Here is a 21,885-nt window from a genome sequence, read left to right as displayed (position 1 = left end):
TTCCATTATTTGGTGGGCAGGTTTGTGGTGGTCTCTCTGGACAATATTTTGGTCTACTCACCAGATTTTGAGACACATCAGGGGCATGTTAAACAGATGTTGCAAATATTAAGGGATAACAAAGTACATGCAAAACTAGAAAAAATCTCCTTTTGCCGTCCAGGAGGTACAGTTTGTGGGGTACCTGTTGTCATCTTCAGGTTTTCAGATAGATCCAGAGAAGGTCCATGCCGTCCTTAATTGGGACCGTCCCTAAAACCTGAAGTCTCTACAACGTTTTCTGGGCTTTACTAATTTTCATCGGAAATTCATCCAAAATTATTCTGTAGTTGTGTAACCCCTTATGGACATGACAAGAAAGGGGTCTGATTTTTGCAAGTGGTCGGATGCCACCCTAGAAGCTTTTTCCTCCCTAAAGAGCTGTTTTTCCACTGCCCCTATACTCAGTCATAGAACCTACAATTGAATTTCCTTAGCCAGACCGGAAAACAACCCTTAGGCTAAACACTTTAAACCTAAAACACTAACTTTTTTATATATTGTAGAACCCCAGAAGAAATATATATATATACTGTATATTCCCAATGTATTATATGACAATAATCATACAGTCAGAGGAGTTCGCTGAAAAGATAAGGGGATTTCAGAATTTAACCATATAAATCTTTATTAAATATATCAAATGCAACAAACATCTATATAGACAAACAGTGTATATATATATAAGAGACAGCTAAAAATGATTTCCTGGCGTAACCAGAGATGGATAGTCTGACGTCAGGAATGGGAGAAAAAGATCGTGTCCCACCAAACAGCACTATGCACCATTAGGTGGAGTAATGAAAGCTTTTTCCTCCCTAAAGAGCTGTTTTTCCACTGCCCCTATACACAGTCAACCTGATGTTTCCCAACACTTTGTTGTGGAGGTTGATACGTCGGAGGTGGAGTTGGGGCTGTGGTGCCTCAGGGTTCGTCCCCGGGTAAATGGCGTCCATGCGCTTTCTTTTCTAAGAAATTGTCTTCAGCTGAGAGAAATTATGACGTGAGCAATAGGGAACTTTTAGCGATTAAATTGGCATTTGAAGAATGGTGACATTGGATGGAGGTGGCTGTCCATCCCATTACTGTTATTACTGACCATAAGTATCTCTCATATCTTCAATCGGCTAAATATGTCAACCCTAGGCAAGCCACATGGCCCCTGTTTTTTACAAGGTTCAATCTTGTTGTCACTATCCATCCAGGGGTCAAAATGTCAAGGATGATGCTTTGTCCCTGAGCTTCCTTGGTGGTAGTGACCATGGCAACCCTGCCCCGATATTGCAGAAGGGGGTAGTTATTTCGGTTCGGCCTCCTGCCCTTTATTATTTATTATTATTATTTATTATTATAGCGCCATTTATTCCATGGCGCTTTACATGTGAGGAGGGGTATACATAATATAAACAAGTACAATAATCTTGAACAATACAAGTCACAACTGGTACGTACAGGAGGAGAGAGGACCCTGCCCGCGAGGGCTCACAATCTACAAGGGATGGGTGAGGATAAAGTAGGTGAGGGTAGAGCTGGTCGTGCAGCGGTTTGGTCAATCGGTGGTTACTGCAGGTTGTAGGCTTGTTGAAAGAGGTGGGTCTTCAGGTTCTTTTTGAAGGTTTCGATGGTAGGGGAGAGTCTGATGTGTTGTGGTAGAGAGTTCCAGAGTAGGGGGGATGCACGAGAGAAATCTTGTATGCGATTGTGGGAAGAGGAGATAACAGGTGAGCAGAGAAGGAGATCTTGTGAGGATCGGAGGTTGCGTACAGGAAAGTACCGGGAGACGAGGTCACAGATGTATGGAGGAGACCGTTTGTGGATGGCTTTGTATGTTATGGTTAGGCTTTTGTACTGGAGTCTCTGGGTAATGGGGAGCCAGTGCAGGGATTGACAGAGGGGAGAGGCCGGGGAATAGCGGGGGGACAGGTGGATTAGTCGGGCAGGTTCTTTAAACAACATAGTAGAGAGGAATATCATAGATTGGGGATCACCAATGACGAGATGGAGGGATATCATACTCTAATGGGACTTTTACAAGAAAACTAAAGGGACAGGGGAAAGGGACCGTTCAAGGACCTAAAAAGCAAGAGTAAAAAAATACCCCCACAAAATGATCTCACGAGTGTGGACATATTCATTAAATTAGTGGATGAAGATCTAAAATAGATTCCACATGACAATCCCTTGCAAGGATCCAATTTATCTGATGAAGAGCAGCGTGCTATACATGAATTATAGAAAATCAAACATCTAATTCTAATACCTTCAGATAAGGAGGAAAAGTTTTCTTAATATACCACTCTCAATACTCAGATGAGGATGCATATGAAGTAATTAGATGGGATCCTAGCCTACATGAAGCAAAAACAGATCTACTTTTATCAAATAATAAATATAACTATCTTCTCCCTATTTTCCCTACGTTACCAATGTTCTCCTTTCTACCCAAGATTCACAAAGGTCTAGACCCACTCAAAGATCGCCCCATTGTGTCAGGCATCAGGTCAATCAGCGAGAACAGTGGAGTCCATATTGATAACATTCTGCGGCCCTTTGTGACATCCCTGTTATACCTGAGGAATACGTCTGACCTGAGGAGAAAGCTGGAGAGGGTAACTGTTGGTGATGGGATCATACTGGCTTTCATCGATATTGAGGTCTTATAGAGCAGTATACCTCATAATCCAGGGATAGGAGCAGTGAGGCACTTTTTAAAAACAAAGGTGGTTGAATATTAGAGACATAACACATTTATGGAGAAACGTCTCCATTTTGTGTTTAATCATAAGTACTTCATATTTGACGGAAAATACTTCAGCGATCTCAGGGGCACTGCGATGGGGAGCCCATGTGCTCCCACATATGCCATTATGTTCCTGGGCCAGTGAGAGTAAACTCATGTATTTGGGGATGACAATGAGTGGTGGTGTCCACACATAAGCCTCTGGACCAGATTCATTGGATATTTTCATCTTGTGGTCTGGCAGCTCAGAGACTGAATTTTTGGACTTCCTCTGTGGCCTCAATATAAATAAACTCTGTCATGATATGTACTTTTGCCCTGTCCTGTATTTGAATAATATGCCATTTGATGTATGTAACTGTTCTCTGGTTTCTATTAGCTGTAATTTATGTATTTTCTTGTGCTGGGAGTTCACCTGTAACAATATGTCTCCTTCCCCCAATACTTGCAGCCCTAAGCTATAATGTAATTAAGCTTTGTCAACACCACTAGTGGAGGAATAGCCATTCTTCCTCACAGCAGGTGGCTAGTCAAATGTACATACTATATAGACTAAGCGGAGCCCACCAGTCTAGAATCTTCTGGTGGACCCAACCATTGAATAGAAGGTGTGACTTCATGGGCGGAACCCAGGAGCTCAGACAATCCATTCTTATTTTTGAGATGAGATGTGAGTTGATCTTTGAAGGAGAAGGAGTGGGGATTCTTAGCTGAGGCAAGACCCCACGTCCATCTCGGACTGCGGAAGCGAACGGGGTGAGACTTGAGCTGAGGACATATCTCGTCGTTCGTGAGATTGTTTTGGGATCCCTTGGACTCATGTGGACTATTGCTTTGTTAGCTGGCACAAGGATTATCGGGAGGTGCCCCCGAACCTGTTCCGTTGGACTAATTGTGGACTCTGTAGATCTACCTGCATGTGTTGTTCCAGCGTTCTTGATAATAAATCTGTGGAATCATCCCTTGGCCTGTTGTCCCTTCTTGCTCTGCCGTACACCCCGTCACAAACTCTGCCTGAGGTTCACCTCTGAACATGATGCCAATAGCATTGCGATCTTGAATTTAAACATCAGTAAGGATGAGAAGAGGTATTTTAGTACTAATATCGATCGGAAGCGCACATCCACAAACAGTTTTTTAATATGGGACAGCCACAACCCCCTACCTTTAAAGTGTGGAATACCAAAAGGACAGTTCCTTCGAGCTAGAAGGAATTGTTACAATATGGAGGATTTTGAGGCACATGCCCAAGATATTACAATGAGATTCTCTGTAAGAGGATACTCCCCAGGCTCTTAGTGCATCATATTCGTATGCTCTAGAATAAGATAATAGAGAAAGGCTACTACAGAACAGAAGAAATATAAAAGATGAAGAATACACGAGGATAGTCAGCACAAATGACAATCAGGCTGATAGGGTTAATAATGTTATATTTTGATAGATTGGACTTTTATGACAGTGATACCAAATATTTTTACTTTTTAATATACTTTAAATAAGGAAATAAAGGGGCAATTTGAACTGTTGTGTATTAATATTTTTTAAACTTTTTTTTTACTTTTTAGTAGCTGTCCTATCACATTGTTGATCACCTGAGGAGTCTGGCAGCAGTTTTCTCATAGAGAACAGAGGAGCATTTGGCAGATCTGTGTTTTAAGCTAATGTTTTTATTGATATAATCTTGAAATGACTGAAAGTGTCATTTCTGATATTTCCATTTTTTTATGGATCACTGGTGTTTCCCAGAGCCCAGCAAAGAGTTACAGTACTTGAGAAAAAGTTTCACATTAAATGCAGAGAAGAGTCAGTTAGCCAAGACAAATAGAGAAATTGCTTGACAAAGTGTTTTCTAGAATAATGCTGAAATTAAAACAGAAGTAGCATCCTCACTATCTGTTCAAGCATTTTTAATCATAACAGAGTAAAACTGCATCCCTGCCCCCATTTTCTAGGGCTTAGCCCCCCAAAAACGCGTAGGGTCTCTTCTGAAGTGTTTACCTTGGTGTTTGGCAGATAGGCTCACAAAAATGTGGTTCAAGATGTGCGCTAAAAAAGGTAACCTGACAGCCGATACCTGCTGCCCAATCCAGGTTCAGCATGTACAGTATCAGACACTAGCTGCATGATTTTGGCCATATATGTTTCACTCTGAAATGCAGCAGCATTTCAGTGGAAAAACACTATCTATTAGCCAATGGGGACAAAGCAGCACAGGAGACTTGTTGGGTCCCTGGTGATTTCTGCCCTGCCTGCTGCCCTGGAATGCCCTTATTGTGTCTCCCTGCAGCTTTTAAACTGTGTTTTTGTCACGATTCCACCTGTCTGAGTGTCTGGACACAGACAATTCAGCTCCAATATCGGAATGGGGCGTGCTGAGCTGTCAGTGTTTGGAGTGACAGTTTAGCCATCCATTCTGAGCTGTCAGTGTTTGGAGTGACAGTTTAGCCATCCATTCTGAGCTGTCAGTGTTTGGAGTGACAGTTTAGCCATCCATTCAGGGCCAGGATGTGTTGGGGCTTCATCCACGTGTCTCTTGTCAAAAGTGATTATCTGGCTACTTAACCATCTCTCTGCCTTTGATTGCTACCAATTGTAGCTTTGCTCATGAGGTGTGTGTTTGCTCTGTGATCCTTGTCCGGTATTCTGATCTTTGCTGTTTGGCCTTGGATTTGTCTTGATCATCCATTTGCCTAGCCCTTTTGTTGTGATCACTATCTTCTTGGAATATTGACCTAGGACTGTTTCCTGACTACTTTTGCCTCACCCCTCCGTCTATGACAGACTCTGGTGGCTTCTTACCTCAGACCTCTTGACTATCCAGCCTCACACCATGTCCGTGAGCAGTGAGTAGAGTCACAATGTTTTTCCCAAAAGCTGCATTGTTTTTCAGAGTCAAACATTTATGGCTGAAATCTTGGATTAGGCAGCATGTATCAGATGCCAGGTTCCCCATTCTTATACTTAATGCTAGCATATACTTCTGCATGCTGTTACATATGTTTGTGCTTCTTTCTTTCTGTACAGGCACACAGTGAGATTCAATACATTATTCATAAGCTACTTCTTCATTTTTAAATACCATACTTTTTTCTGTTCCTGTGGTAACATACGAGGGGCATGCATTAAAGATTTCCCCTGACCCACTTCCACACCTCCCAACCGTCCCGGATCCAGCGGGACAGTCCCGATTTTGACAGTCAGCCCCGTGATCACGGGCGGGACATTAGTTGTCCCACACTGGTTGGGATGTGTGTAATATCAGCCGGTCAGCTCCCTGAGTCCCTGCACCCGCAGAGCAGCACACCACATATTGGCTGCACTGTGCGCATAGGACCTGTGATGAAGTCACAGGATGGGAGGAGTCAGGGGTCACATGATCGGGAGGACCTCCGTGTACAGGACTCTGCTGGCTATCATGGCGCTGGATGAGGGTAAGCGTACTGTGTGAGGTCAGGAGGTGTTTACAGTGTGGATGTAGCAGAGCCGTGTGTGTACGAGGTGTATAGATAGGAGCAGCATGTGAAAGGTGTATGGAGCAGAGTCTTGTGTGTAAGAGGTGCTGAAGTGGTGTGAGGTTTGATAATAAGCCCAGTGGAATACAGAGCAGTCATCTAGTTCCTTTACTTGAAAGGCTGCACACCAAAGGAGACATTTGATGAGATTAAAAAGGTTTATGGTGATGATTTCCCATCATATGATGTAGTCAAAAACTGGCATTGTCAATTCAAATATGGTCGGACTTCAGTGCAAACAGCTCCATTTCCAGGGGGACCGAACTCTGCTATTGAAGAATACACCATCCAGCAAGTGGAGGTCTAGCCCAAAATGTCAAGATTAGTGTGTGCTCCGTAGAAAAAAATCATCCAAGACCATCTTCACATGCATAATTATCCGCTCACTGGGATCCCCAGCTGCTCACACCTTTCCAGAAGCAGGAACGAGTCGAATGCTCTCAGGCTCTGTTTACGATGTGCCATGGAAACCAGGAGGACTTTTTCAACAGACTGATCACACAGGATGAAAGCTGGGTCCATCACTATTATCCTGAGACTAAAGTCCAGTCGATGCAATGGAAGCATCATGACTCACCGCCTCCAAAGAAGGCACGTGACCAAGCCTCGGCAGGCAAGGTCATGCTCACAGTATTTTGAGACCAGCACGGAGTAGTATTGATGGATTTCCTAGCAAGGGTACCATGATCACTGGGGCATACTATTCTTCACTGCTGCGGAAATTGCGGGAGGTCATCAAAACCAAGAGACATGGCATGCTCACCAAAGGTTTCCGCCTTCTGCAAGACAATACACCAGTTCACAACTCACATGTTGCCCAAATGGAAGCACGCTCCTGTGGCTTTGAAATTCTACCCTATCCCCCTTTTTCACCCAACCTCACACCATCGGACTTCCCCCTCTTTCCAACAATGAAGTTATTTTTGAAGGGCAAGCATTTTCCAGAGCAAGGTGCTTACAGTTGCTTAAAGAGATGGGAGAAATGTGTGTCCCTAGGTGGCCCCTTTGTAGAGAAGGACTAATAAGTGTGCCAAGTTTCATTGTCTCAGTCTACAGGAAGTGGGTCAGGGAAAATCTGCATGAACACCCCTCGTATATTAACTTGATGGAAGCCAAAAGGACATTTTTGGGCTTCTATCAGCTTAATGGAATGATACAGATACACTGAGGCCCTGATTCATTAAGACTGTTGTTTTGAACTCCGTGTTAAAAACAGGAATTGCTGGAATAAGGTGCACATGCTACTTATTGAATTAGGAACATTTTACAATTGCCAGTTATTTCCAGCAGAAATGTTACTCCTGTTAGGGACCAGAGTATATTTCAAGAAAAATGTGTGCAATTTAATTAGAGGAATTAGAAGAGCAGGCTTTTGCTATGCACCATCCCTTGCCCATTTTGGCAGAGCTTGCAAGACAGATGTGAAAAATACCAACTTTGAGTTGCGCAAAAAAATTGTGCGACTTTTGAAACTGCCTGAAAACTGGTAAACAAATTGATTAATTGAGTCTTTAGTGTATGTACCGTGAGCCTTTTCTGCCATGTATGCTAAGTGTAGCTCACTAACATGGTGTGAACAAGGCCTAATGCTGCTTTTATATGAGTAAATAATTGAGTTTGCAGCCTTCAAGCCATCTAAACAGGCCGGAAAAACACTTGTTTGTCAGGTGTTATTATGTTTTAGCCTGTTTACAAATGATTATTATTATTTATTTATATAGCATCATTGATTCCATGGTGCTGTACATGAGAATGGGTTACATACAAGTTACAGATATCACTTACAGTACACAAACTAACAATTACAGACTGATACAGAGGGGCTAGGACCCTGCCCTTGCGGGCTTAAGGCCCCGTCACACACAGCGACGCTGCAGCGATACAGACAACGATGCTGATCGCTGCAGTGTCGCTGTTTTGTCGCTGTGTGGTCGCTGGGGAGCTGTCACACAGACTGCTCTCCAGCGACCAATGATGCCGAGGTCCCCGGGTAACCAGGGTAAACATCGGGTTACTAAGCGCAGGGCCGCGCTTAGTAACCCGATGTTTACCCTGGTTACCAGTGAAGACATCGCTGAATCCGTGTCACACACACCGATTCAGCGATGTCAGCGGGACCTCAACGACCAAAAAAAGGTCCAGGCCATTCCGACACGACCAGCGATCTCACAGCAGGGGCCGGGTCGCTGGTACGTGTCAAACATAGCGAGATCGCTACTGAGGTCGCTGTTGCATCACAAAACTTGTGACTCAGCAGCGATCTCGCTAGCGATCTCGCTATGTGAGACGGGGCCTTAACATTCTACAGGATTATGGGGAAGGAGACAATAGGTTGAGAGTTGCAGGAGCTCCGGTGTTGGTGAGACAGTATTTACGGTAGTGATGAGGAGGCAGCGTGGTCAGTGCAGGCTGTAGGCTTTCCTGAAGATCTGGGTTTTCAGGTTCCGTCTGAAGGATCCGAATGTGGTTGATAGCAGTCGGACGTGTTGGGGCAGAGAATTCCAGAGGATGGGGGATATTCTGGAGAAGTCTTGGAGGTGGTTGGATGAGGAGCGAATAAGCGTGGAGGAGAGAAGGAGGTGAATTAGTGGGGCAACAGAGTTAAGGATGATAGTTTTTGGCTGCACATAGTTGTGTGCAAATGGGACATGAGCTGCAGGGAACAATGATATCCTATGTGCACAGAACAATCGTACTAGCTGTCGTCGGCCAAATATCTTGCATGTAGCTGATCACCGCAGTCAAATCATGTAAACCCAACATAACAAAAAAATTCTGGTCTTTTCTGTACATGCTAGAAAAATTACAGTCTATGGAATAGAGTTATGTTATCTCTGTGCACACAAGTCCCTGGTCCGTAGCCAACAGTGTTCTCATGTAATTGAACCCTCCTCTATTGCAGCATCACAGGGGAGGGAGCAGGATATTGAAAGCTGCCGAAGTAAGAAAGCCAGAAGAGCAGGAAGGCCACCAACAAGAAGGGGAAGCCCTGGATATAGCAGAGCGCGTAACATCGAAGAAAGATTAAGCATGTACCTCATCCCAGATTTCTCCAAAGAAACCTGGATCCTGCTCATCTCACTGCTGGCACTTCTCACTTAGTAAGTTTCCTATCCTTCACTCTCTCTTTATATGAAATGCTTTGTGTGTTGTTTTGATATAACAGGAGAAGGATGGTGAGGGTGACTTTATATCCATGATCCTGAATGTACATGTTCCTCATTAATAGATGGGACATATTTACGATAAATGTTCCTGCCGCCTCCTATTCCTGAGATCAGCAGTAGGTGCTGAGCCTAATATGTTACCACGTCACTGCACATCATGTTCTGTAAATGAACACTTTTATCTTCACCCTTCAATAAAGTATATAGTAGTAGGTGCAAGCGGAGATATATAGACCCCTCTTCATCATATTGTTTCTCCCCTTTTCTGCACCAATTTGCTCCTTTTCAATTAGTTTAATGTTTGCGCCTTATTCTCCATACGATTTGCTCCACTTTTTTTTAGGTGTTTATCTTCTTTTAAAATTTTTTTTTATTCTTCCAGAAGAACTTTTGCTTCTTTAGATGGTTTAAACATACTTGTTTCATTTTATTTTGGAGTAAGATTTCTGGAGGAGATTTAAATTTAATGCATTTTTTGCAATTTTCTTTTAAATAGATTTTGGCGCTACAAAGTTGCATAAACTGGTGTAAGAAAAAACTTATCATTGGAGTGTCGCCTTAGGCCTCATTCAGACATCATATTTTTTTGAATACGAGAAAATCAGACTGAGTTTCATCAGCAATTTTCATCAGAGTTTTATGAGATTTTCATCATTTCCATCCAAGTTTATTCCAAATTTTCACCAATTTTTCTCATACGTGGAAAAAAAGTTTATCCACTTTTTATAAACCAGAAGGTAGAAAATGAACATCACACGGATGGCATCCGAGTGCTGTCAGATTTTTTTTCACAGACCCATACACTTGCATTGCTGAGTTGATCCAACACTCGGATTAAGGCCACATTCATACCTACAGTATTTGGTCAGTATTTTACCTCAGTATTTATAAGCCAAAACCAGGAGTGGGTGATAAATACAGAAGCGGTGATGTGTTTCTATTATACTTTTCCTCTGATTGTCCCACTCCTGGTTTTGTCTTACAAATACTGAGGTAAAATACTGCCCAAATACTGAACGTGTGAACATGGCATAAGATCGGACATGTCTTTTCGAAAAAGTCACAAATATGTGAACAACGTCATAGACTATCATAGGTATGAGCGCTTTATGTGAAAACCACAGATATCACTCGTAAGCGAAAAACTGATGTGTGAATGAGTCCTTCCTTATGCCACAATAGTATGTATAAGCAGCTTTCCTTCATTTGTAGACATTTTTACTTCTCTTATCTTCAGATGGATGCTCTTGATCCGTACACCACTGGGCTTTTTTATAATTACATAAATTTTATATAATTCACAAGAATTTTCTGCATGTAAACTTCACAGAAATTTGACATTTGGCCTAATAGCATTTCTTTCTAGGAGTGAGTTGTTGTCCACCAGGACCAGTGCAAGGTATTTTGGTGCCCCAGATGAAGCTGATGGTGCCCCCCACCCCACCATCAACCCTCAGCCCCCAAGTGTAGGAATGGGTCTAGGGACTAAAGTAACAGGTCCACCACTTTCACTAAAATTATTATCTTTTTTCTCCCAAAAATTCCAGCAAAAGTAAAAAGAAGTGGTGTATTTAAGGGGTGAGGCTCAACAGTGGGTGTGTTTTCAAAGTTAGCTATAGAATTATTAATTGTTTGCAGACCATTTAGACAATACATTGACAAATGATGATGTTCATCCCTGATGTCCTATATTTTAAAGTCATACCCAAGGAGGATCATGGAAACTAATATAGCTTAACTATAATGGGGTCTGTTTGAATTCAATTAAGGTGTCCAGCATTTGGCTGATATCCTGATGGAAACTAAACAGACCCCATTACAGGTTATGAAATACATCTGGTGGTTTTTAAGTCCTTCATGCGACAAATACAGTTTGCAGCAAAACTGATGGTGGTTCTGGTGCCATGTTCCTGTACAAACTGTGGTTCTTGTGATTTATTCATGTACAGATGGTGGTTCTTTTGACATATTCATGTAGTGATGGTGATATATTCATTATAAGAACCATCATTAGTACATGAATACAAAAACAAAATACTCATCAGTACATAAATAGAACACCAGACCTTTCAATAGTACATGAATATGGTACCAGAACCATCATCAGTAAATCAATAGGTCACTAGAACCACCAATAATACATGAATACAGCACCAGAACCACCATCAGTAGACAAATGCATCACCAAAATCACCATCAGTGCATCACCAGAACTATAATCAGTACATGAATATATCACAAAAACCACTTCCAGTAAATAACTACAACACCAGTACCATCATCAGTACATGAACAGTGGGTACAGAAAGTATTCAGACCCCTTTAAATTTTTCACTCTTTGTTTCATTGCAGCCATTTGGTAAATTCAGAAAAATTTCATTTTTTTCTCATTAATGTACACTCTGCACCCAATCTTGACTGAAAAAAACAGAAATTTAGTAATTTTTGCAAATGTATTAAAAAAGAAAAACTGAAATATCACATGGTCATAAGTATTCAGACCCTTTGCTCAGTATTGAGTAGAAGCACCCTTTTGAGCTAGTACAGCCATGAGTCTTCTTGGGAATGATGCAACAAGTTTTTCACACCTGGATTTGGGGATCCTTTGATATTCTTCCTTGTAGATCCTCTCCAGTTGTCAGGTTGGATGTTGAACGCTGGTGGACAGCCATTTTTAGATCTCTCCAGAGATGCTCAATTGGGTTTAGGTCAGGGCCGTGGCTGGGCCAGTCAAGAATGGTCACAGAGTGTTCTGAAGCCACTCCTTTGTTAGTTTAGCTGTGTGCTTAGGGTCATTGTCTTGTTGGAAGGTGAACCTTTGGCCAAGTCTGAGGTCCAGAACACTCTAGAAGAGGTTTTCATCCATGATATATCTGTACTTGCCACAATCATGTTTCCTTCAATGACAACCAGTTGTCCTGTCCCTGCCGCTGAAAAACACCCCATAGCATGATGCTGCCACCACCATGTTTCACTGTTGGGATTGTATTGGACAAGTAATGAGCAGTGCCTTTCTCCACACATACCGCTTAGAATTATCACCAACACGGTTTATCTTTGTCTCATCAGACCAGAGAATCTTATTTCTTATAGTCTGGGAGTCCTTCATGAGTTTTTTAGCAATCTCTATGTGGGCTTTCATATGTCTTGCACTGAGGGGAGGCTTCCGATGGACCACTATGCCATAAAGGGCTGCAGTAATTACCTCTGTAACCAACGCTTTTCTCCCACAATTGCTCAGTTTGGCTGGACGGCAAGGTCTAGGAAGACTTCTGGTGGTCCCAAACTTCTTCCATTTAAGGATTATGGAGGCCACTGTGCTATTAGGAACCGTGAGTACTGCAGAAATTCTGTTGTAATCTTGGCCAGATCTGTGGATTGCCACAATTCTGTCTCTGAGCTCCTTGGCCAGTTCCTTCAACCTCATAATTTTCATTTGGTCTGACATGCACTGCGAGCTGTGGGGTCTTATATAGACAGGTGTGTGACTTTCCAAATCAAGTCCTATCAGTTTAATTAAACACAGCTGGACTCCAGTAAAGGAGTAGAACCATCTGAAGGAGGATCACAAAGAAATGATAAGTATGTGACTTAAATATGAGTGTCTGAGCAAAGGGTCTGAATACTTATGACTAGGGTTGAGCGAAACGGGTCGGCCATTTTCAGAAGTCGCCGACTTTTGGCAAAGTCGGGTTTCATGAAACCCGACCCGACCCCTGTGTGGGGTTGGCCATGAGGTCCGCGATCTTCTGAATCTGGTATCGGAATTCCGATACCGAGTTCCGATATGTTTGCGATATTGGGAATCGGTATCGGAATCCATATTTAAGTGTTAAATAAAGAATCAAAATAAAAAATATTGATATACTCACCCTCGGACGCGCCCTGGTACTAACCGGCAGCCTTCCTTCCTAAGAATGAGCGCGTGAATGACCTGCGGTGACGTTGCGGCTTGTGATTGGTCGCGAGCGGTCACATGGGCGGTCACGCGACCAATCACAAGCCGCGACGTCATCTAAGGTCCTTCACGCGCTCATTCTTAGGAAGGAAGGCTGCCGGAAGGAAGCATGGCGCGTCCGAGGGTGAGTATATACCTAATAGGAATATACTCACCCTCGGACGCGCCCTGCTTCTTTACGGCAGCCTTCCTTCCTAAGAATGAGCGCGTGAAGGACCTTAGATGACGTCGCGGCTTGTGATTGGTCGCGTGACCGCCCATGTGACCGCTCGCGACCAATCACAAGCCGTGACATCACCGCAGGTCATTCACGCGCTCATTCTTAGGAAGGAAGGCTGCCGGTTAGTACCAGGGCGCGTCCGAGGGTGAGTATATCAATATTTTTTATTTTGATTATTTATTTTACACATTAATATGGATCCCAGGGCCTGAAGGAGAGTTTCCTCTCCTTCAGACCCTGGGAACCATAGTATCCCATTGCACTGCATTGGGTTTCGTGTTTCGGCCGACCCCGACCCCGACTTTTTTATAGGATCGGCCGATTTCACTCGACCCGACTTTTGAGAAAGTCGGGTTTCGTGAAACCCGACCCGATCCTATAAAAATAAAAGTCGCTCAACCCTACTTATGACCATGTGATATTTCAGTTTTTCTTTGCTATTAAATTTGCAAAAATTTCTACATTTCTGTTTTTTTTCAGTCAAGATGGGGTGCAAAGTGTACATTAATGTGAAAAAAATGAACTTTTTTTGAATTTACCAAATTGCTGCAATGAAACAAAGAGTGAAAAATTTAAAGAGGTCTGAATACTTTCCGTACCCACTGTATAACCAGTACTATTGTGATGAATCATGTGTTTGGTTTTAATATAATCGAATAAAATTATAGTTTTTAGTGGGGGATTTTCTTCTTTAGTTATTCTATTTTGGCCCCCTAAGGTCATAAGCTATTTTATTTTTGTAGTTTTGGTACAATCTCTAAAAAGAGAATTTAAATAACATGATCAACATTGCCCACGAATAGCGCAGTACGTATCAGGTGTCAATTTCTCTTTAAACATAATCACATATGAACAAGTTCTAATATTAGAAATGTTGATAAATATTCTGCAATTATTGTATTAAACATTAAATAAATAACACCATTTTTTAAATTTCCTATCTTCTTTCCAGTTATGGGATCTGGCCATACAGAATATTCAAAAAATATGGAATCCCCGGTCCTAGACCCCTACCATTTATTGGAACTTTTCTTGAAAACAAAGATGTGAGTATAAAGACATATAATCTGATTCCATCCATTATATTAAAGTATTCTATTATGAAGGTATCTAGTAAATAAATCAAATAAAATACTAGACTTTCTCATTAGTTTTGCGGTTAGAATTTATTTCAGTGAGCAGCAAATCTTTGTGAAACTATACTTACTGTTACAGCTAAGGGGGAGGAAATAAATCCAACAAGATAACCTTATGTCTTTTTAATAAAATTGCTTTATTAACAGTGCAAGGCAAGAGGGCAATGATGACAACATAGTCGCCCAATAAAAATATAAAAACAACTAATACACACAAAGAACACCGGGAAAACCACCTGCAGACCCATATCAGAAGGTTCTTATCAGTAGGGTTGAGCGACCTTGACCTTTTTAGGGTCGAGTTATGTTTTGCGAAACCCAACTTTTTGAAAAGTCGAGTCGGGCGAAATCGGCCGATTACTGCGAAAAGTCGAGGATTGGCCGGAACACGAAACCCTATGCACGTCAATGGGGATATTTTTATTTTTTTCTCTCTCTCTCTCTCTCCCTCCCCTCCGTCCCATATTCCCCTCCGTCCCATATTCCCCTCCGTCCCAGCACAGAAAATCTCGTGTTACACATTGCAAATCCCTACTGCGCACAAGCGATAAAATGATGATAGCCGTGCACGCCCCTAACCCCTATGTCATCACTCTGCCCACACTCCTTCATTGGCTGAAAAAATGGCGCTAAACGCGTCATACGAAACGCGACTTTGGAGCCAAGATCGCGTACCGCATGGCCGACCCCACACAGGGATCGGGTCGGTTTTCATGAGACGCCGACTTTGCCAAAAGTCGGCGACTTATGAAAATGAACGATCCGTTTCGCTCAACCCTACTTATTAGAGCTATCAACATATTGGGTCAAAGTTGCAAGACCAATAGGGGGACTCAGCCTATATCAAAAAGGCCCATGTAAAAAGTCGCTGTGTCCTATACATAGTAATGCCACAATCAGCATACAATCTAATACAGCATAATGCAGAAGGAAAGAGCGATAAGAAAAGTTAATACATCACCCCAGAATATGGTATTTGGCAGGTGCAGAGTCCCGGTGTTGGATTTTGGATGTTGGTGTTGGTTGTTGGATTTATTTCCTCCCCCTTGCTTGTATATTGTCTGGATAACTGTCTTGATCCAATACTAGGGCAAAAAAATTCCATCTGTGAGTCATTGCTATTTAATATATATTTTTTGTTTATTATTATTTATCCAGATGGTACATTATAGATACCGTATTTTTTGCCTTTGGTTACCCCTATTCTTCTTCTTTACTGTTACAGCTCCACATCATTCCTTAGTACAGTTTACGTTTGTTTCCCTGGTTGTGCAACTACAGCAAACAAGATGCGTGTCTGAACTGTATTAATGTGAAAGACTAAAAGCTTTTTGTTACTGGCCAAGGTAGAGCTTCACTGACAAACAGTATTTGTGTGGAACAAATATTCTGGATGACTCTGCTAATCTCAACTGCCAAATCCTTACATTTTGGTTCTTCTTGCACCATAGGCAAAATAATGAGCTGCACAAATGTGATGGCCTGGTGTTGAAGCCAGAGTGGCGCTCACATGTACCTTTTCCATCTTGGCACAGTATGTGACGGAACATAATAAGAATAATCATGATGGGACCTTTAGCCCGGCTACTTTTTCACATTAATCAGTGAAGGCTGGACCTTCCGAATATGAAAGATTGCAAGATACAGTTATAGTTATAAATGATTAACCTAAAATAAGACAGCACATTGCACCAGTCAGCTAATTTTTTAGGAAAATAAAAAAAATTGGAGTCCGGCTCAACAGGACTGGATTTTCCTTTTCTTTTTATTTTTCAAAAGAAAATATAGTGCATACAAAATAAAAATTTACATGTTCCACATGACCCTAGTCGACGCCTTTCGACTGCACTAAGCAGTCTTACTCATGTATTACTCACTATATTTTCTTTTGAAAAATAAAAATGAAAGGAAAATCCAGTCCCGTTGAGCCGGACTCCAATTTTTTTTATTTTCCTTGATGTGAGGCCAGGGCGAGGCAGGTGTCTAAGCCCCAGATGGATGAGCATAGAACTACTAGGTGAGCAGGAATCAAATTTTTAGCACATTTTTTTAACTCAAAATATTCATCCATTGAAAGACTTTGCACAAGCCTCTCCACTTAGCAAGCTCCAAGACCACCTTGGTATTTTCCCTTTCACCACAATGTAAGGCTTTCACCTTTCCTGGATGGACCTCTGGGTAGTAGCTTCTGGCTAGTTGAGCAAGTTTAGGGGAAAACATATAACATGCTGGCTCAGTTATGTATGCAGTGAGCCACGGAGGAGGCGACAGTTGTTGCAGCGGGTCCAGCTGGGACATGTAGTTCCGCTCGCAGCAGATTTTAATGTCACGGTAGCTGAAGTGGATCTCTGGATCTCTAAAACAGTTCTCTCCTGTCCACAACAATTGTCAATAGCGGGAGGTGGCACTTTTGGGGACAGCATAGTACGCGGGGGGCACTCCTGTGCACATGTTGGAGCACCTGTCATGTTAGTGTAATTACAAGTAGCCAGACACATGTAAATTTGGAAACATAACACTTTACTAAAGTTGAAAACAGAGTACAGTCTCTCACTTAAAGGCAAAGTGGCGGTAGTTCACAGTATAGGTTGCACTGCGTACTGCGTATTTTGTGTATGAAAGAAGGTGACTTCTCCTCATGAAACAAGCAAGTTTAGGGCCTCTCAGGGCGGCTGGAGCACAGTGTTTTTTACTTGCTATTCGGGGCGGAAAATATTATGCAGTCCAAGTAATGCTACAGTGATGGAGGGACCTTCACGTGTTGATCCCCGTGGCCACACAGCAGTAGTGTGGGAAGAATCACGGTTTATGCCCTACCATTCCTTATTGCAGGGGGTAGGTCAGATAAAGTTCATGGCTTGGCTGACACGTGGATGTGGTTTCCAGCTTGAAGCACATAGGATAACCAGTAGACAGGAGAGCACTTGTTCAGCCTTATCTCTTCTGACTGTTTGAGGCTTCACTCCTTTGTGGAGGCAACTAGGTGGAGAATGATGTCTCCTCAGCGTTGACTGGAATAGATTCTGGGAGCAATGGAGCTTCCTTCCTCTGCCTTGACTAGACAGGGCTATAATAGACTAAACTGGTTTGTACCAGCTCACAGGAAGTTTGTAAGAACGGAGCTGGGAGGCTCCTCACAGCCGTTTCTATGGCATCCTGTTGTGAGGAAATTAATCACCTAACTTTCATGTGCACACTTTGGCCAGTAGATGGCAGCACAGTACAATTTACAATGCACATTTATGAGTCCGCAGTGTACTCTCACATGAAACGTATTACATTTCCTAAGGCTACTTTCACACTTCCATCCGTACAGGGCCGTCGCAAACCGTCGGCCTGACGTACCGACGGACGTTGTGCTAAATGTAGCACAACGTGGGCATTGGATGCAGTTTTACAATGCACCCGCTGCCCATTGTGAGTTCTGGGGAGGAGGAGGCAGAGTTTTGGACGTGCATGCGCGGTCGAAAATGGCGGACCCGACGTACAAAAAAAGTTACATTGAACTTTTTTTGTGCATCGCGGCAGCCAAAACACAACTCATCCGTCGCACGACGGATACGATGTGTGGCCATACGTTGCAATGCGTCGCTAATGCAAGTCTATGGAGAAAAAACGCATCCTGCGGGGAACTTTGCAGGATGCGTTTTTTCTCCAAAACGATGCATTGCGACGTACGCCATAAGACGGAAGTGTGAAAGTAGCCTAATTCACAATGCTCGAAGTAGTTCTTTCACACTGGAACAAATCCACTGCCACAAAACAACTGTCTCACTCAGCAGCAGTGGTCCACAACAAGCGGCGGACGCCGCATCAGACCACACACCAGGCTATTGCACCATTATTAACACCCCCTGGATTCAAAGGAAACTAAGTCTTTGAAGCCTTTGAAACACATCATAGGATATAAAGGAGGCACAGTGTCTTGTTCCTCTTTACTAATACTCTGCCCCAAATAGCAGTCGGTACACTGATGAAGGTCATTGTTAGACCGAAACATCTGGACTTTGTACTACAGTTTTTGACTGCATCAAAATCCACTTCATTTCTTCAAAAGTTGAGTGCCAAGTTTCTTTTTCACAGCAATTGGTTTGGGACCCTACTTGAGCACCACCCCAGTAGTGCCACATTCAGAGGCGTAGCTAAGGTTTTGGTTCAGGGGGGTGCGAAACTTCTGAGTGGGCCCCTAACCAGGTAACCTTGATTACAACTTGGTGATGCGCCCTTATAGTTGAGGAGAACCACAGCAACTGACCGCGCTGTTACTGAAGATAATCTCTATATAACGACCAACATGGATATTACCGCCATATGGTCAGAGGTAGATACCAGTCCTACAGAACATATAAGAGCTCACAGCACAGTTACAGATAATGACTTACAGCTGACATTCTTTCTGATGGAATCGTTCACTTTTCTAATCTTTTCCATCTGGCCCGGACCGACATGACAACTTCTTCCAGCCAGGACTCGGCTACAGAGAATACACCAAAGACATATTTCACATCTCACATTTTCAGCATGTCACCATCTATTCCCAACCTGCGCAAACTCCTCATCCTTCTGGTACCCCAATGCTGCTGCTGTATGTGTCCCTATTACTGCACCTTCTGTGTGGTTCTCTGTACCCTCTAAATTCTAAAGCACGCCTCTAGAATATAGTAATGCAAAGTGCAAGTGCCCTAGAAAACAGTGCCCACATTTTGTCCCCTAAAAAGTAATAATGCCCTCTGTGTGCCCCTTTGACAGTCACACTAACCTGAGTTCCCCTATAACAATAAGTGCCCAGTTTACATTTAATAATGTCCCGAGTCTCCCCATGTACAGCTCCCCTATACACAGTATGATGCTCTCTTATACACTGCAATGCCCCCTCACTGTATATATACTGACCCCTTAATATCCCCCAAACTGTTTAATGGCTCCAATTCTGTATGATGGCCCCTTCACTGTAATATCCACAGTATAATGGCCCCCTAGAAAGCCTCCATATAGCATAATACACCACATAGTCCTCAATATAGTACAATGCACTACCCATAGGTTTCCACATATTATAATGCACTCCCTATGGGTCTCCATATTGTATAATGCACTCCCCATAGGTCCACCGTCTCCATATAGTATAATACACTCCCCATAGGCAGACTCTATATAGTATAATGCACTCCCCATAGGCCTTCCTATAGTATAATGCATGCCCCATAGGCCTCCTTATACTATAAAACATGCCCCATAGGCCTCCATGTTGTATAATGCACTCCCCATAGGCAGACTCTATATAAAGTATAATGCACTCCTCATAGGGCTCCATATAGTATAATGCACTCCTCATAGGTCTCCATATAGTATAATGCACTCCCCATAGATCTCCATATAGTATAATGCACTGTACATAGGTCTCCATATAGTATAATGCCCTCCCCATAGGCCTCCATATTGTATAATGCACTCCCCATAGGGCGCCATACAGTATATTGCACTCCCCATAGAGCTCCATATAGTATAATGCACTCCCTATAGGTCTTCATATAGTATAATGCACTCCCCATAGGTCTCCATATAGTATAATGCACTCCACATAGGCAGACTCTATACTGTATAATGCACTCCCAATAGGCAGACTCTATAGTATACTGAATTCCCCATAGGCAGCCTCTATAATGTAATGCTCCCCCATATACGCCAGTGTCAACGTCTACAGTGAAGAGGCGACTCCAGAATGCTGGCCTTCAGGGCAGAGTGGCAAAGAAAAAACCATATCTGAGACTGGCTAATAAAAGAAAAAGATTAATATGGGCAAAAGAACACAGACATTGGACAGAGGAAGATTAGAAAAAAGTGTTATGGACAGATGAATCCAAGTTTGAGGTGTTTGGATCACACAGAAGAACATTTGTGAGATGCAGAACAACTGAAAATATGCTGGAAGAATGTCTGACGCCATCTGTCAAGCAGGGTGGAGGTACTGTGATGGTCTGGGGTTGCTTTGGTGCTGGGAAAGTGGGAGATTTGTACAATGTAAAAGGGACATTGAATAAGGAAGGCTATCACTCCATTTTGCAACGCCATGCCATACCCTGTGGACAGTTCTTGATTGGAGCCAATTTCATCCTACAACAGGACAGTGACCCAAAGCACACCTCCAAATTATGCAAGAACTAGTTAGGGAAGAAGCAGGCAGCTGGTATCTATCTTTAATGGAGTGGCCAACCCAGTCACCAGATCTCAACCCCATTGAGCAGTTGTAGTAGCAGCTTGACAAATTTTTGAACGGTAGTGTATAAATTAAAAAAATTTCTGTTGTTATTCTATTTTATGGTTTATTGTTGCTCTGTTCTTTTCTTCTCTGCATTACAATGTTTATATCATTGTGTGCAGTCCATGATTTTTCACAGACTCAAAGACTTTTATAGGTAATTTTGGTCCATGTCAAAAATGGATGTCTCTGTGATTTTTTGTAGGACACACGGTCTGCAAAAAAATCACAGACGTGAACAGCCCCATAGAATATAATGGCTATGTGTTCCATCCACAAAAAAAAAGATAGAACACGTACGTAAAAAATGGAGGTTTGGATGAGGCCTGTGAAAGAAGTGGTTAATTTCTGTTCTGAATAAAATAGAAGAAAATAGTAAGTTATCATCTGTCTACATGCCAATATTCTTATGGCTAATGGTCAGTTCCTACGATTCCCAGAAATTGTCAAAGACATGTTGTTTTTTTCAATATGGTCTGTAATCGCCCAAAAATTCTATTTCTTCAACCAGATTCTCTTGAGAACTTCAATTTTTGAACTAGAACACACTGACATAAGGGAGGTACCCCCACATTCTCTTATGTAATTTATCTCATATCATAGGATGTGTTTGACAACCCATTGTATAACTCATATTTCTGCCAGATTATTGTGTAATGCCTCATTTCCCTCTTTGATCTTGTACTATTAAAGAACATCCTAACCCCCCATTAAAGAGACATTATTTGGAAAGGCAACGAGCAGTGTTTCTCTGTGATTATTGCTTCATCGCTTAGGTACCTAAGTGTTGTGGATTCTGTTTTTGGGCTCCCTCTGGTGGTTACAGCTGGTACTGGGTGACTTTGGTGGGT

General features: G+C 42.5%; 1 protein-coding gene across 1 annotated transcript in view; it reads left to right on the top strand.

The window, feature by feature from the left end:
• The first annotated feature begins 9,222 nt into the window (after positions 1–9,222).
• LOC143793007 (cytochrome P450 3A24-like) overlaps positions 9,223–21,885 on the top strand; it is a 98,130-nt gene continuing 85,467 nt past the window's right edge. Inside the window, exons 1-2 of the mRNA XM_077279561.1 lie at positions 9,223–9,395; positions 14,592–14,685. Of these exons, the coding sequence (XP_077135676.1) occupies positions 9,325–9,395; positions 14,592–14,685 (165 nt within the window). The 5' untranslated portion in view covers positions 9,223–9,324. The remainder of the gene's footprint in view (positions 9,396–14,591; positions 14,686–21,885) is intronic.

This window comes from Ranitomeya variabilis, chromosome 1 (genome assembly GCF_051348905.1).
Source record: "Ranitomeya variabilis isolate aRanVar5 chromosome 1, aRanVar5.hap1, whole genome shotgun sequence".
Taxonomy (NCBI): Eukaryota; Metazoa; Chordata; class Amphibia; order Anura; family Dendrobatidae; genus Ranitomeya; species Ranitomeya variabilis.
Note: the sequence above shows the minus strand (reverse complement) of the source record. Positions and strands in the feature narration are given on the sequence as shown.